This window comes from Fopius arisanus, unplaced genomic scaffold (assembly GCF_000806365.1).
Source record: "Fopius arisanus strain USDA-PBARC FA_bdor unplaced genomic scaffold, ASM80636v1 scaffold00067, whole genome shotgun sequence".
In the NCBI taxonomy this organism is placed as follows: Eukaryota; Metazoa; Arthropoda; class Insecta; order Hymenoptera; family Braconidae; genus Fopius; species Fopius arisanus.
In genome coordinates, this window is record NW_011887806.1 from 542315 (window position 1) to 543872 (window position 1558).

The 1558-nt window shown below is 36.6% G+C and overlaps 1 protein-coding gene across 1 annotated transcript in view; it reads left to right on the forward strand.

Moving 5' to 3' along the window:
* LOC105269333 (uncharacterized) overlaps positions 1–1523 on the forward strand; it is a 3983-nt gene extending 2460 nt beyond the window's left edge. The window contains exons 2-4 of the mRNA XM_011309478.1: positions 207–469; positions 788–1015; positions 1121–1523. Of these exons, the coding sequence (XP_011307780.1) occupies positions 207–469; positions 788–1015; positions 1121–1234 (605 nt within the window). The 3' untranslated portion in view covers positions 1235–1523. The remainder of the gene's footprint in view (positions 1–206; positions 470–787; positions 1016–1120) is intronic.
* The last annotated feature ends 35 nt before the right edge of the window (positions 1524–1558 follow it).

Below are 1558 nucleotides of genomic sequence, written 5' to 3' on the forward strand. Positions count from 1 at the left end.
TAATCGGTGAATATTTATCAAAATAATTAACTAATCAACAAAAAAATTGGTATCAGAATAGGAACATCCGAAATTCATTTGACTGATGATGTCTCTATCGTTTACAAATAATCAAATCCCATTAATAATAATCTGTACCGAAGTTTTTCTGCCACGAACAATTCACCAGGTCTAGCCTGTTAATAATAATGATTAACTATTTCCAGAGGGGAAGAACGATGACTGGGCATTACCGGTTGCCCCGAGGCAGTTTCCTTTCATTGCAATTATTAGATACCATAATGGGGTGGTTGCCATTGGGGCCCTGATCTCTCGAAGCCTAGTTTTAGGCTCTGCCGTCCATACGTCTGGCAAGCCTGGAAGCATTGCGATTCAATTGGGATGCATTTCAGTACATAATTGCTCCACTCCACTGATCTCATCTTTCGAACGTTCTTGGCGCAGACACAAAGTACTTATGCTTTTTCGGGTAAGTGGTGGTAATCCCTAATAATAAACAAGAATAATTATGTCGAGATCATAGTGGCTTTAAGAGCGAAGGAAAAGGACCGGAGAAGGGAAGGCTCTGTATATCGAGCCAACCATGAAAAATTACCAATTTTGTGTTTCTCACTTGATGCAGCGAGATTGTGGTACTATACGAGTCACTTCCTGCAAGATTAGTGCAAAAAAAATTAATATTTGCATAATTTTTTAGGAAATTATTTACAAGCCATGTGCTATTATATCCGTATTTTCACAGGGGAAACCGTCACTTCTCCCATTTTCATTTATTACGGATTTTCAGCTCAATATATTAGCCAAGTATAGTCACACGATTCAAACCATTCCAATTGGTACTGCAATGGATTATATGACCCCAATGTGTACATACGTGGGATTGAATGGACATAGTGGCCAGGTATACTCGATGTCAGTGAAGATTTCTAATCGAGCATCGTGCCTAAAAAGAGTGCCTGTTCCTAGGTCCCACCGATGTTTTGAAAATCTTGACTCGTCTGTAATTCTACCCGATGTAAGCATGAATATGAACTGAGTGCCGCCTATTAATACAAATGAATTACTTCCATCAATTAATTTTATTTTACCGACTACATTTACTGTTTTTTTCTCACTACAGAAAACCCTTGGCGGGTCAATAATTTGCGGGACACGTTTAGTCAGAATGATGAGCATGTATTCGGTTCTTCACAAAACGGGTCCACACCGCATGTTCGATTTGACTGAAGTGTGAAAAAAAACTCTAATTTTATATCACCTTTAGCACAAATGTGTACTACAAAATTATTATTTCCATTGTATAATTTGATCTTACTATCAATTTACTATGATATTCGAAGTTGTGAAATAATTTTATCACGCAGTAATATAAAATACTGATAAGCGCTTCAAATTTCAGCAACGGCGTTAATTTTCCAACTCCGGAAATATAATTCTTAAGATTGCGGCAATATTATACCACGTGTAACAAAAATTATTGCATTGCAATGGAATTTTTTTTTCTCACTGCATTACAGCTTATTACAGCCTATATAAAAAAAAGAAACTGTGGAATTTT